Genomic DNA, 13,396 nt, shown 5'->3' with positions numbered 1-13,396 from the left:
GTTTCAGTCTCATCACAGGGACTGATGATGGACTTGGGGGGGGGGGGTCACTGTATTTGCACTGTTCGTGCAGTTAATATTGTCTTGCATTTGTAGAATGCACTAGTTTTCAAGTGTTTTCATTCTTAGTATTTCACTTGGTCCTCAAAACCACAAAGTGGGCAGAGCAGGTAGCATTATCTCTGCCATTGCATAAAGCATTGTTGTGAATGTGCCCATTTATACAACACACTATGAGCTGCCTGCCACAGGGCCAGGCCTCCTGTCCTCCAGCTTCATGGGTTTACCCATTACACTAAGTCTCTGGAAAATTACCTGGCATGTCATGAGTGTACCCAACCTAAACTGCATACTTTGAATGGGTTGATTTTAGAGTTAATGTTTTAATGAGTTCATGTTTTCAGGGGAGCAAATCATTTGGGATACCTTTATTAGACCAGTGACTTTATATGTTGACCTCTTTACTGTGGGCATCGAGAGAGAACATGGTTTAGTAAACTACCAGCCGGCAGATCCTTTCCCCACACAGAATAGTGGCATTCTTCAATCTTCTCTAATGATAGATACGTCGATGGAGTTCAGCACAAGCACGGGAATTTGGGAATCTTCACAACACTGTGGCATTGCTGGTCTTGCATACAGACGTCTCTTCCCAGAGGAATGTTGGTAAGTTTGACCTTACATCAGAAGCATGGAGAGAAGTACTGATCTTAGGATTGAATGGTTAGTGTTTGTTTCTCAGTTGATTTTTGATCTTTGAGGAGCACTTAAAAGTTTTTTTTTTTAATTAATGCTAAACCGCACTTTATTTAACTAGTTTATCGATAACTAGAGAAATCAAGTTAATCATTGATTTGATGCAGGAAAGAAAAAGTTTATTTTAAATGGCTCTAGGATTAAAGACTAATTCAGAGTTCACTGATCACCATAGTCTGAACAACTGATGTAGTAAGAAGAATAGATAAGGTATAGGCTGTTGTCTTTAAGCTGTGTAAACTTAACCAAGCCACCTGACCTTTATGATTTTTCATACAAAATGAAAATATTAATAAATAACTTTCTAGATATAGTAAGGATTAATTAGATAAACTACCAAAGTGCTTTGTGAAAGCAAAGGGGATTCAGATATAAATTAGTAAAATATTTTTCATATCAGTTAGAAACAGTAGCATTTCCTGTTTTGTCACCTACCAATAACAGTCACAGATACACTTTTGTACTATGATTATCCATTATCCTAGTCACACAACGTGTATTGTGCCTGTATACTGTTCATAGGCTTTGTCCTGACAATCACACAATAGTACTACAAAGCATATATGATTGTTTTTAGTGTCCTATGGTATGACATAGTGCTTGTATTTACTGTGTTCGTTCCCCGTAGCACACTGGAGAGGTGCTATCCCCCTCTGTAGATGAGACAACATAAAGACACAGCTAATAAGTTCATAGCTATTAAGTGATAGAGCTCAAGTATGGTGGTAATGTGTAAAGTAAAATCTAAAGGCAGAAAATAAGAAAAACCCCAGAGTGCATCATTCTAACTTATAAACAAACACCTTATAGAGGGACATTGAAGGACACATGAATGGAGTTCTGGTTTGCTTTCTGTTGCTGTGATAAGCACCATGACTTAAAGCAACTTAGTGAGGGATAAGTTTATTTGGCATACAGGTTATAGTCCATCATCAAGGGAAGCCAAGGCAGAAACTCAAGGCAGTAGCTTGAAGCATGAACAACAGAAGAATGCTGCTTGCTGGTTTCCCCCTTCAACTTGCTTAGCCACCTTTCTCATACAGCCCAGGTTCATTTCCGTCCCTAGAGAAGGTGCTGCCCACAGTGGGATGGGCCCTTCTACATAAATTAGCAATTAAGAAAATACCCCACAGGCCAGTTTGATCTGGGCAATTCTTTTGGTTTTTTTTTTTTTTTTTTTTTTTTTTTTTTTGAGACAGGGTTTCTCTAGCTTTGGAGCCTGTCTTGGAACTAGCTCATATAGACAAGACTGGCCTGGAACTCATAGAGATCCCGCCTGCCTCTGCCTCCCAAGTTGCTGGGATTAAAGGCCTTTGGGTAGTTTTTAGTTAAGGTTCCTTCTTTCAGGTGACCTTGTTTTGTGTCAAGCTGACAGCTGAGGTTGACTGGGACACTTGGTTGTGAGCGCAGTTTGTTTCCTACACCTGACTCATTCCTCTCAAAAGACAAAAGACTGTTGGTTGTGATAGTTCAGTTTACAAAAGAAAGAGTATATACCTATCTGCTTAGCATAATTGTTTTTTGCAAACAATTGCTTGAAGAACAGTGACTTGTCCAGTGTCTCTCTGATAGCAGCTTTTAGTACTTTTTCATAGCTATAGTTGAGGTAAAATATGAGAAAAAAAATAAAGGAAATTATCTGCCTAGCTCATTGGTCCAGTAGACTGAAGGATTGAGTTGTAAGAACGCAGCAATTGTGTGTGTGAACCTGAGAGTTTCACTTTTTTGTGGACATGTGTTTCATGGAACATTTCCAAGTGAGACAAGTTGTGCTTTTGTGTTTTTTTCTTGGGTCTCCTAAAGCTCCTGGCATATTTAAACAACGGCCACCTATCAGTGTTGCTCCCTCAAGCCCTCTGCTGCCCCTCCACGAGGAAGTAGAAGCCTTATTGTTCTTGTCTGAAGGGAAACCTTATTTGTTAGAGGTATGTAATTGCTGTGCTGAAGACATTTACTTATGTTATTTTCTCCTATTTGAGCAAAATCCTTTTGTTGATATATTTTTCAAGTTACTCTGGTGAAAGGAAATACTGTTACAAGGAGAAATGCTTATTTTTTTATATGCATTTCAAAACACTAGAGATGAGGCATGGCTGGGTGGTAGAGCACTTGCCCAGTGTATTCCATGTCCAGCACGGCATGGATAGATGGGTGAATTTGTCAAGTGGGCACTATTCATCTTCTTTCCATCCAAGAACTAGACTTCCATTCCAGCCCCACCAGCTATCCTTAAGGCCCAGGAGAAGCTGAATGAGAGTTCACCTTTGAAGTAATTTCATTATCAAAAAGTTTGTCCTCAGTCTGTCTGTCCCTGGTCCTAAAACACTGCAGCCTAAAAGCATGTGTATGTGAACCTTCCAAGTATGCTTGTCCCCGTACCTGCACAAGGCACACACAGGCTGGGTTGTCCCCGTGTCTGCACAGGCCATACACAGGCTGGACTGTCCCCATGTCTGCACAGGCCATACACAGGCTGGACTGTCCCCATGTCTGCACAGGCCATACACAGGCTGGACTGTCCCCGTGTCTGCACAGGCCATACACAGGCTGGACTGTCCCCGTGTCTGCACAGGCCACACACAGGCTGGACTGTCCCCGTGTCTGCACAGGCCATACACAGGCTGGACTGTCCCCGTGTCTGCACAGGCCATACACAGGCTGGACTGTCCCCGTGTCTGCACAGGCCATACACAGGCTGGACTGTCCCCATGTCTGCATGAGGAACATGTTGTGTGCCTTATTCTTGGCCAGCTCTCCTTTTACCCAGTTACCTTCCTATGAATTCTGACTTCCATAATCTGATTTTCAATGGAGATGAGAACAACATATTGTAGTAGTTTTTTCATCTTTTTTGTTTAACTTTATTTTCTTATCATCAGCTATTACTTTAACCTCTCATGAGAATGCTTGCATTTGAAAATTGTTGAAGGTTAGTCCTCAGGAAATAAAAAGTGCATGTTTGTACAAGTCTGTATAAAATGACAGAGAGATCCAGATACGCTGAAATCCTTCCTTAGACCTCAAGCGAGAAACCCTGTTTTAGGACAATGTCATTGTTCTTAATTTCTGAAAAATCCGATGAAAGAACAGACTGCTGACTGTGGCTGTAGCTTACTCCTTTGTGTCCTCCCACCAGGTCATGTTTGCTCTGCGAGAGCTGACTGGTTCCCTCCTGGCACTCATGGAGATGGTGGTGTACTGCTGTTTCTGTAATGAGCACTTTTCCTTCACGATGCTGCATTTCATTAAGGTACAACTCAATCACCCTAGCCATCCCCGGTAGCATCCAGTCACCCTAGCTATCTATACCTGGTAGAATCCAGTCACCCTAGCCATCCCTGGTAGCATCCAGTCACCCTAGCCATCCCTGGTAGCATCCAGTCACCCTAGCCATCCCTGGTAGAATCCAGTCACCCTAGCCATCCCTGGTAGCATCCAGTCACCCTAGCCATCCCTGGTAGCATCCAGTCACCCTAGCCATCCCTGGTAGCATCCAGTCACCCTAGCCATCCCTGGTAGAATCCAGTCACCCTAGCCATCCCTGGTAGCATCCAGTCACCCTAGCCATCCCTGGTAGCATTCTGTGAGACCCTGGGAGAGCATTTTCTGGCTCCCAGGCAATTCTGATACATTTTTCTTAATTGTAAAAATAGTAAGTATTGTGCTGATTTTTAAAGAATTAAGAAAAGAATTCCTAACTCCAATATTTAATGCTGACTACTACCAGGAACATCCTTTTAATTTATCCTCTGTTATATGTTTTTATTTTTTGTCTTTGAATTTTAATGTAATTGAGAGTTTTATGATTCTGTCTTCTTTGACTTGGTCATGTAATTTCCCATACTTCATCCTTTCATGTACCATAATTCACTTAGCCCTTTTCCTAGTGGTAAACATTTGCATATGGTTCAATTTTTAACTAATTAAGAATAATGTTTTAATAATATTAATGTTCTGGTGATCATTAGTGGATGAAATTGTTTCACAGCTTGTAATTTCTTTACCTGCAGTGTCTTAAAAATCAAAAATAGGTTTCATATCTTCTTGAACAGTGATATAATTAATTATAAGGCATTGATCAATATAGTAATCACTATCTCACCCACTGCACCTACTAATCACAAAAACTATGCCAAATGTACTACATTTAACTCGCATGATTCTCATGTAGTCCTATGAAATCGATGTGGTTCCCAAAACATGAAGCTGAGGCAGAGTAAGGTGCGTCATACAGTTAGCCAGTGACAGAGTAAGGCTTTGGGACTAAGAAGGTAGCTTGGACCTGTGTCTTTCGCTCACTGTTTTTCTAGATGTTACTAGAAAAGTGTTAAAGTCTACATGTCATTTTACTGGTTTTTGAATCTTTGAGTAATTATGCTTTTGATTCTCTTGGTGAAAAAAATGCACCCAAATAAGGCCAAAGTCTAGTTTGACATGTCCTACTGGCCATCCATAGGCCACTTCCCCTGCCCGAGGAGCGTGTTTTCCTTTCAGGTTCTGTATGTGAAATCCACACGTATCTACTATTCCTACCCACAGAAGTTCTTTTGTGTGGTAGAATTGCACACTCGTGTTTGTAATAGTGATCCACGTAGTGTTAACAAGGAGCGGGTACTTAGTGAGGCGTAGCTGTAGCTCTTAGTAAATAAAGGGTGTTCTGCCCTCCTCTTGTGTCTGCTTACTCACTGTATGGCTGTGAACCCAAGCATCTTCCTCTTCTACAAAACAGGAAGAAATAGAACTTGACTTCAAAGTTGTTGTAATCCGTGCAGCACTAGGCAAAGTGTTTTATAAATACCATTCCTGCCTCCTTGGAAGTCTGTTAATACTTCCAATATTGCAATATCCTTTCCCAACTTTCTTCTGCACAGGCTGAGAACCAAATATCAGTTTCCAGCACCTACACCAGGCGGTTTACAACTGTCTGTACTCCAGCTCCATGGAATTTTCAATGCCTCCTCCTAGCCTCTGTGGACACCCGCACACATGTGTGCATACATACACATAAATAAAAATAAAATTTAAAATGCATAAAGAGGTTTTATAAACCTTGTTTTCTTAGTGCATTTTAGCAGAGTTTTTTTCTGTTTCATACGCTGCCTTTTTAATATACTTCACTGAGAGCTCACCTCAGAGGTTTCCCTTTATTCTCTTTGCTACCAGCATCCTTTAGGAAACGAGCAGAGTGTGGATGGTACTGTGTAAGATCAGGGCTGCTTGTGACTTAGAATGTTCCATTTCGCTTTCTCCCTCACTTTCCTAATAACATAAGTGTCACGGGATACTGAACTGAAAGAGCCTTAGGGGTTTATTTGGCCGCAACTAAGGCTCTGGGAATTGAGGCCCTGAGAGGAGCGGACTTGACTAGTGACGGGAATTGAGGCCCTGAGAGGAGCGGACTTGACTAGTGACGGGAATTGAGGCCCTGAGAGGAGCGGACTTGACTAGTGACAGGCAGACAGTGGTAGGACTGGAGCTTGGTTCCAGAACTGTGTTCTCCGCTGAGAAGTCACCAGAATGTTTGTCCTGTCACAAAATTGTTTTCAGAACCAGCTAGACACTGCTCCACCCCACGAGTTAAAGAATACATTCCAGCTGCTGCATGAGATATTGGTAAGTCTCACATTTCTCTGCTGACTCGCTTGCGTTTACATGTTTACAAGTTTGCATGTGTTCATAAGCCACTAGTTCCTTCCTGGGTTTTGTTCAGTTTGCCTGCGTTTACTGATTCTTCTTCATATCAGTCATGTGTCACATGCATTAGTGACTTGGAAAGGACCAGCGATGAAAGTCCTGGAGCTTTCAGTATCTTGAAAAACCCGGGCAAAACCACAGGCAATTATAATCAGAGGAGTAATGAATGACAATTAACCTTTATTGAGGCCTCAGTTGTGTGATTCACTGTGCTTAACCCTGAGGGCAACACTCAGAAGTTAGCTGATGGGTTTGCAGGCATGACATTGTTGGTCATATCCTTTCTGTTAGGACAGAGGGTCTCTATGGATTTGACTGTGTGACTAAAGAATAGAATGGAGCCATGTAGTAGAGCTTGGAGTGGGGGTGAAGTGGGAGAGAATGACAAAGACAGATTACAAAAGGCTTCTACTACCAATGCCAGGATACAGCAACTTCTTCCTGTAGGGCACAGGTTGGATTTAATCAATTAATATGAATGGAAGTGATCAAACCATATTAGCTCCATTTCTTGCAAACACCAGTCATTAAGAGAAGTAACAACCATATGCTTTCTTGGATGTGCATGTAGCCTCCAGTTTCCCTTCACTCCTGCTTCCTGAAACATGCCTTTTTGCTCATCACCACATCTCCCAGCCTCTGCTGTCAGTCATGGTGAGCCTTGAAATTGCTTTAAGCAAAAAAAGGAAATGACTCATTTGCATAGCAAGACACCTTTGGCAATTATTTGAAGGAAGAACTAAAACAAGCAGGATTGGATATTGGGAGAACATCTAGGATCCTGGCAGAGAAAAGGCAGACGGTAGAAGGCCAAGAAGGAGCAGATCAGCTGGAAAGAGAGCTAATAAAATTTAATGATTTGAGTGAGTTGATGAGAGACTAGTCCAGGGCCCCCTAGGAAAGATTGTATCCCTTTAAAAACCTAGTGCAGAGGTTTGAAATGGCTTAAAATATAAAAATATATTATTGAAAATACATGATGGGTATCATCTACTTTAAAAAAAATTGTCTTTCTGATCTCTTTCTAACTTTTGACCCCAGTCCTTCTTTATAGACTTTGGGAAATGCTGTAGAGCTATGTATCATTGAACTGGGCTCAGCAGACCCAAGCAGTGGGCTATAGTGCACAGCACTTAGTGCCAATAACTAAAGATACAGCAAGAGCCTGAAGCAAAATGCATTTTTGCTAAATAAATTAAAAATGATCCTGTGTCCTTAGGATCACAAACCATCTGTCTTCAGCCCTCAGCATAAAGTTGTTAGCAACACATATATAGGAAATGAATAGCTCTTTAAAATTTTTATATTTTGGTTTTGAATTACAGATGTGTTTGAGATGCTTAGTGATATCATAACATCCCTTAGTGTTTGGGCCCTGCTGTAGAAACTAGCTTCTTGAGTAGAGCTGTGGGGAACACCAGTAACTTCTGCACAGGCTGCTGCTCTCAGTTGCTAACTTTGTCTCCTTCCTCTGACAGGTCATTGAAGATCCCATACAAGTAGAGCGAATCAAATTTGTATTTGAGACAGAAAATGGATTACTAGGTAAGTATGCCAGCTAAGGAACAAGTGCCTTATTTATAAATTTATAAATAAGCTCTGTTCCAGCAGGCATGGCCCCTCTGCTCTCCCTGACTTAGATGACCTCTCCATTAGAAGTCTTCTTATTGTCACTGGGTTCCTCATCCTGACCAGGAGACTGTCTTTCCACTCAGTATGGTACAATCTAGGGTTTGTTCCCAAGTCAGGGAAGGTTCAGGAATACTATAAAGTTTTCTAAGAGCTAAGGAGGTTTTTCTGGTGACAGAAATCTTTTCCTTCCCCAGCAGCCATGGAAAGAAAAACTAACACCTTAGACCTAAGTATTGTCAGATACATGAAGTATGATTGTCATTTGACCCACATGTCCATTGTCTACCATGTTGTATGTCTGGACTTTGTTTTGTAAAAATCTGATTTAGCTTTAATACACTGCCTTAGAAATAGTTCAGTAAAATTGTCCTTCATCACAGATACTTTGAATTCATGGCACACATAACATATCTGTCACTGATTATATCTAAGATAGGGTTACATAAGATATGTCGCTATGGCTGGTATAGCTGTTCTCCTTTGTATAAGTTCCCCTGATCTTTACAACAATGACCTCACCTACAAAACATTTCTCAGAATATATCCCCATCCTCAAGCAGCACATGGCAGCATTAATAGGAACCTAAGAGCCACCATTTAAGGCAGAAAAGAGCTACAAGCTCAAAGGTTTCTAAGCCCCAGTTTGGGGTAGTGTACTGTAATCATAGCATCAGCCATACCAGGTCCTCTGGAATCTAAAAGCATAAACACATGTCAAGTAAGAATAAGTATTTATTTTTAAATTGCTAAAAGAGAAAATAGGAAACATTTGTTACATAGAACTAATATCATAAATTTCCGTTATCAAATGATAGATAGTTGTAACTGTTCTTGTCTGGGTAGCCGTCTGGGGGAGTTTTGAATACCATCCGGTTGAAGTTGTAGTTCTTCCAGTTCTACTACATACAGATGTGTTCTCAACACAGTAAAATACTAGAATCTGCGTGGTTCTGTTGAATAGGTAGTTGTCCCCTACCCACTTATCAAACTTATTTCCAGAACAAGAGCATCACTATTACTTGAGCCTCTCCGGGCCTTCTGTTAACGCATCTTGTCTTCCTCCAGCGCTAATGCACCACAGCAACCATGTGGACAGCAGTCGCTGCTACCAGTGTGTCAAATTCCTCGTCACTCTTGCTCAGAAGTGAGTACAGACTTAGAGTTCAGAGGACATGGGTTTCACTGTGGTGTGGGAACTGCCTTGTTTTGGGGGCCTGAGAGAATCTCACAGATTTGGGGTCATGCTTGCTTAGGAACTACGGGACCCTATTCAGATTGTCTCTCCAAAGGAAATGAAGGGGGAATGTTAGAAAAGTAATAGATGGTCCAGAATTTCAAAAAGGAGAAAAGGGGGATTCCCCTAGCCTTATATCAGAAGGGTAAGAATCAAGTGGGTTTGAAAACCTCGGGAACATTTGGTGAGTTTTCCCAAAGTTGCTTTCATTAACCAGCAGCTCCTTGAGCCCAAAGTCCCTAATTTGAACGTCTCTCAAGAGACAGAATTTTGTCACCTGAATCAATAGAGCACTTACAAACCTCAATTCTATGCCAGGTGTTTTGTTTTCTCTGCTTCATGATCCTTAAAACAGCCTGGATTTGGGGAGATGCCGGATCACAGATGGTTTGAGTGGCACACCCACCATCTTAGACCTAAACTTAGACTTGGAGGTTGACCTCACAGTGGAGGTGCTTTCTAACCACGACACGATAGACAGTACATGTTACCTTGACCTTGCTGAATATACACAGTCCGTGCAGTTCAGTGATGGAGGCTCCTCTGTGTTGGTAGAAGGAACGAACCAACTCCCACAAGTTGTTTTCAGGCCTATACTTGTGTGCCATGGCACGTACATAGTAAATAAATAATTGAAAAATTTTTAAAGAAAGCTTGTACTTATCACCATCCATCTCTAGATCCCTTCATCTTCCAAAATTAAAACTCCGAACCCCCACTGAATACTGACTCCCCACTTCCTTCTTCCCTGAGCCACTGGCAGTCATTCTAATTTCTACCTTCATGAATTCGGCCACTCTGGGTACCTCACAACTACCTTGCTTGACTTAGTGCAATATCTTCAAGGTTTGTCCGTGCTCTAGTTAGAACTTCCTTCCTTTTAAAGACTATTACTGTAGTTATGTGCCACATTCCATGTGTCATTCTTTAGTTGATGTTGGGAACTTACAGTGGTGCTAATCTAACCTGGTGTAGTCCATAGTCAAACAAAGTCAGTGACTTTAGTAACTCTATTGTATATGCACTGAATCATCATTTTTTTGTGGGCATAGAAATATTCTTAGACTTATATCAGAATAAGACTTAGACTTGTATCAGAATAAGAATGAGAAGTTTATGGGGCTTAATCTGTTGTGCTTGAACTTCCTAAACAGAGAATTAGGGTAATTTGAAATAGTGTATTTTACTAGAGGACATAATACTCGATACACAGGTGTTATCCTACCCCAACTGCAGGTCCCTTGATTAGAATTGATATCAGCATGTCAAAATGGTTGTTTCCAAGTAGTGCTGGGACCAATGGCATTTCCCTACCAGCAGCTACATGCTGTCAGTGTCCTCACATGTCCTGTCTGCACACACCAACAGCAACATCATCTTCAGGGCTGTCTTCAGAGAAGGACAGTGATAGAAGAAGCCAAGTAGAGTGGAGATGAGGAGAGGTGCTCCCAAGCATGCTTTAAAAGTATTCCCCCAAAAATCTCATTCTCCCTTCTAACACAAAATTAAAGCTTAGTTTGATTATATAAAAAGATTACATATTAAATATACAGTTTATTAATAGTTGGATGGGTTTGTTTAGTTTTCCAGCTCTGAACTTTAGCAGGGCTGTTGATAAGAGTTAGAGATAGTGAGACTAGGCACTGTATTTGCCTTTGCTGCCTTTTGGAGTTCAAACAGATGATGGTCTTTACTGTCCAGTCATAAAAGGAAAATTAGTTTTAGTAAAAGTGGCACTCATGTTTCAAGTACAAATGTAGTTGAACAAGAATATTTTCAAAGAAGTATTTTGACTTGTAATAATATGCTTGGTCACCAGGTGTCCTGCTGCTAAAGAATACTTCAAGGAGAATTCCCATCACTGGAGTTGGGCTGTGCAGTGGTTGCAGAAGAAGGTACTAGAATTCTGAGCTTTCCCAGCTCTATAGCATAGGCTCTAAAACGACACCTTACCTGGAAAAAGATTTTTTTTCCTTAAACTGACTCATAGAATGATCTCAAGATACTTTGAGATGTCAAATATTTTTTAGATCAATTTTATTATTGTTATTATTTTTATTGTGTGTATGGGTGCACGCACACACACATACACACGCACACATGCACGCTAGTGCCTATGGAGGTCAGATATATCAGATCCCCTGGAGCTGGAGTTGTAGTCATTTGTAAGTTGTCTGACATGTTTGCTAGAAATCTAACTTGGGTCCTCCATGAGTGGAATACATGCTCTTAATCACAGAGTCATCTCTCTAGCCGTTCAAACATTTCTTTAGTCAGTACATACGTGCAAGTATTAAAGTTATGTCTTAATATGGTTACACCCTCTCCCCCACATTCTCACAGGACTTTGGGTTTTTTGTTGTTGTTGTCAAGATTTTATTTTTATTTATGTACATGTGTGTGAGTATATGTACATGCTTGTAAGTGCCCGTGGAGACCAAAAGAGGGTGTCACATCCAAACTTTGGTGATGCTAGGATCCAAACTCAAGAGCAGCAGGTGCTCTTCACTACTGAGCCATCTCTCCAGCCCCAAAGGTTTATGATCTAAGACATGCCTCCAAGTGGATGACAGTACCGAGCCTATATATGCTATTTTTTTCTTTTAGATACATACAACTAGGATAAAATTTAGTTGGATATTTGGCATAGTAAGAGATTAATGATAATAATGATAAAATGGAGACAGAATATCTTAGAAAAATGATAACAGTATACTGTAATCAAAGGATCTATACTGTACTAATGCATCTCGTGGGGGTGGGAAATGATGTGACGTATGTATGAAGAGATGGGTGGTATAAAAAGGCCACGTGACTGTTGTAATTCTCATATGTTACCAGCGGAGAGATGCTTGAGCCATTAGCGCATAAAGGGTAGAAACCTGGCTGGACAAGTGGCTGTGTCTGGAGTGACAGTGAGACAGTGCAGGCTTTCATCACAGTACTCACACCAGCACACAGTTTGACTTATTTTTAGAACTCTCCTTTTAATATGTTTGAACCGTGGTTGTTCACAAATAACAAAGTATGGGAAACACATCCATGCATAATGGGGGGTACTGCTTAACATCTGTCTTAACTCCGGAGATGAAAAGTTGGAGGCTGGTGCTCCAATTAAGAAGCATTATCTTCCTGTTGGAAACTGGGGGATAATCCCCCATGATAATTGAGGTGGTAGAAGTCTAAGTAGACTTGTACCTTTGGCTGCTAGACTCCGGTGTGTAAGGTAGGACTGTGTACTCATGGGGGCTTACTTGTCACCTCTGCTTGGCCTTTTATCCCAGATGTCAGAGCATTATTGGACTCCACAGAGCAATGTCTCTAACGAAACCTCAACTGGAAAAACCTTTCAGCGAACCATCTCAGCTCAGGTGAGGGGTGTCTGCTCTGGCGTGCTTTGAAACCCTTATGCCAGGTTCTTAAAAACCACAGCTCAGGAAAGAGATACAGAAGCAGCCTTTGGGTTTTTGTATGAACATGAGCTGGTGTTCTCAAACCCAATGGGAATAGATCGCTTGTCTGAGAAAAGCGCTGCTGCAGGTTGTTGGGCAGGTCTCCCAGGACAACGGCTTGTGGGATGCTTTGGCAATGTGGGGAAAGTGCTGTCACTGGTTGCTACTTTATCTTCTGGTGTTTGAATCTCTACAGGACACATTAGCATACGCCACAGCTTTGTTGAATGAAAAAGAGCAATCAGGAAGCAGCAATGGCTCAGAGAGCAGCCCTGCCAACGAGAATGGAGAGAGACACTTACAACAGGTACAATAGGAGCCTGTCTTTGGCTGAAGGGACATTTGCTCCTAAGCATCTCAAAGATCAAGAAAGAAGAGACCCTGCTCCAGAGAGTGGGGATAAAGATAGACCAGCTCAGCCCTAGTTCAAATAGGTCAGTCCCCAGGCATGAGATTACAGAACCCAATTGTAGACTCAGGAACGACCCAGCAGGGGTAGTGCCTGGCATGAAGTCAAGTGTCACTGGTGTCCAGTCCCCCCCCCCCCCCCCCCGCTTTTTCCATTGCTCAGTCAGTCCAAATATAAGTCTGCCTGTGTGGGTGTAGAGAAGAAAGTGTAGGACTGAGG

General features: G+C 41.5%; 1 protein-coding gene across 2 annotated transcripts in view; it reads left to right on the top strand.

The window, feature by feature from the left end:
- Nucleotides 1-13,396, top strand: part of Usp24 (ubiquitin specific peptidase 24) — a 143,530-nt gene that overhangs the window by 129,012 nt on the left and 1,122 nt on the right. For both annotated transcript variants that reach the window (XM_041651379.1, XM_041651378.1), the window contains exons 59-67: nt 564-666; nt 2,560-2,681; nt 3,893-4,006; nt 6,304-6,369; nt 7,929-7,995; nt 9,148-9,226; nt 11,136-11,211; nt 12,601-12,687; nt 12,965-13,075. In XM_041651379.1, the coding sequence (XP_041507313.1) occupies nt 564-666; nt 2,560-2,681; nt 3,893-4,006; nt 6,304-6,369; nt 7,929-7,995; nt 9,148-9,226; nt 11,136-11,211; nt 12,601-12,687; nt 12,965-13,075 (825 nt within the window). The remainder of the gene's footprint in view (nt 1-563; nt 667-2,559; nt 2,682-3,892; nt 4,007-6,303; nt 6,370-7,928; nt 7,996-9,147; nt 9,227-11,135; nt 11,212-12,600; nt 12,688-12,964; nt 13,076-13,396) is intronic.

The sequence above is a fragment of the Microtus oregoni genome, unplaced genomic scaffold (genome assembly GCF_018167655.1).
Source record: "Microtus oregoni isolate MIOR12 unplaced genomic scaffold, Mior012 000005F_ref0000423, whole genome shotgun sequence".
NCBI classification, from domain to species: domain Eukaryota; kingdom Metazoa; phylum Chordata; class Mammalia; order Rodentia; family Cricetidae; genus Microtus; species Microtus oregoni.
Note: the sequence above shows the minus strand (reverse complement) of the source record. Positions and strands in the feature narration are given on the sequence as shown.